The sequence below is a fragment of the Propithecus coquereli genome, unplaced genomic scaffold (assembly GCF_000956105.1).
Source record: "Propithecus coquereli isolate 6110/MARCELLA unplaced genomic scaffold, Pcoq_1.0 Scaffold1017, whole genome shotgun sequence".
In the NCBI taxonomy this organism is placed as follows: domain Eukaryota; kingdom Metazoa; phylum Chordata; class Mammalia; order Primates; family Indriidae; genus Propithecus; species Propithecus coquereli.
The window spans coordinates 10,161-11,409 of record NW_012134048.1 but is presented as its reverse complement, the minus strand read 5'-3'; the positions used below and the strand labels follow the sequence as shown (position 1 = coordinate 11,409).

The 1,249-nt window shown below is 43.9% G+C and overlaps 1 protein-coding gene across 1 annotated transcript in view; it reads right to left on the bottom strand.

The window, feature by feature from the left end:
* Positions 1 to 1,243, bottom strand: part of LOC105810046 (leucine-rich repeat-containing protein 37A-like) — a gene marked incomplete at its 3' end in the record, with an annotated part of 1,891 nt that extends 648 nt beyond the window's left edge. Inside the window, 2 exon segments of the mRNA XM_012643962.1 lie at positions 2 to 826; positions 829 to 1,243. Coding sequence (XP_012499416.1) covers positions 2 to 826; positions 829 to 1,243 — 1,240 coding nt within the window.
* Between the last annotated feature and the right edge of the window lie 6 nt (positions 1,244 to 1,249).

Here is a 1,249-nt window from a genome sequence, read left to right as displayed (position 1 = left end):
GCAGTGCTTTCTACAGAGATGTTTTCTTCAAAAGTATTTCCTTCAGGGGATGTACCAGTGTTTTCTGTAGAAAGTTCTGAAAGAGCAAATAATTCTGGAAAAGCATTCTCCTGCGGACTCGGGTCTCCTGAAGATGAAAAAGCTTCACGTGAAGGGGAATTTATGAGGCTCCTTATTGGAGAGAATGGAGGCCTGTTTGCAAATATCAGTCTTTTGAGCAAACTTTCCTTTTTGACCTCTTGAATTAGTTTGGTCTTGAGTGTTCTATGGGCCACGTGGGAATGAGTTTTATGAAAGTGGTATTTTTTTCTGGAATGTACAATTGGCTTAGCAGCCTCCATACTTTTAACTCTAGCATTTGTGTCTTCTAAAACAACAATGGTGTCAGCCAAGTCTTTTGATTTGTTTTTGACCTTAGGTGGGGGTTTTGCAGTGGTGGGAGCAGAAGGCACGCCCACTGAGACCCGTTTCAGTAAAGAAGAGACAGCTACCTTGTGCTCCTCTGTTAACGAAGGTGTGGTGTGGAAGGAGCTTCCCACAAACTTCTTGGGCCTCTGCACCGCGTGAAGCTGTTCCAGTTGACTCGGGACTGGTCTCCCAAGCCTTCTCGCTTCGGCAATTTTCTTTGCAATGGGCCAGGCATTCTGCTTCCTCCTGATTGTCTCCTCTTCAAAGAGCTTTTTCCTTATGCCCTTGGGCCCCTTGAGGACTATCTTCATCCTCTGCCGCCTTTTCCCTACACCCTCAATCTCTGCCAGGCTGTTTTCCTGTGGTTCAGCAGTTTCCAATTTTTGGGGAAAGATTTGGCGTTTCAATTTCGGACCAGAAGTCTAGACTGCATAAGCATGGCTGTTTTTTCTTTCTTTTTAACCTCATTGATTTATTCTTGAATTTCTGCATCTAACAAATTTTCCAGAAAATAGAGTTTCCTCAGTTTATTTGTGTAAGTTGAATTATTGGCTGCAGGTTCAAGAGAGGGGGTCTTTGTATTGTTTTTCAGATGACTCAGGGGCTTGTCTCCATGTTGTATGTTTGAAAAAAGCAGTTTAATCAACAGTAATAACGTCGATTCTACATCTTCTAGATTTCCCTCTGAGAAGTAAGGCAATATGTAACTTAGTGCACTAATAACGTCGCCTTCGTCATTGAAGTCCAGCTGCTCGTTCGCGAAGCCTGAGAAGCTGATGCCATTTTTCTCTGAGGGTGCCTCTGGCTCAATAGTCAGCTCAGTGCTGGTGTGCATCTTCCG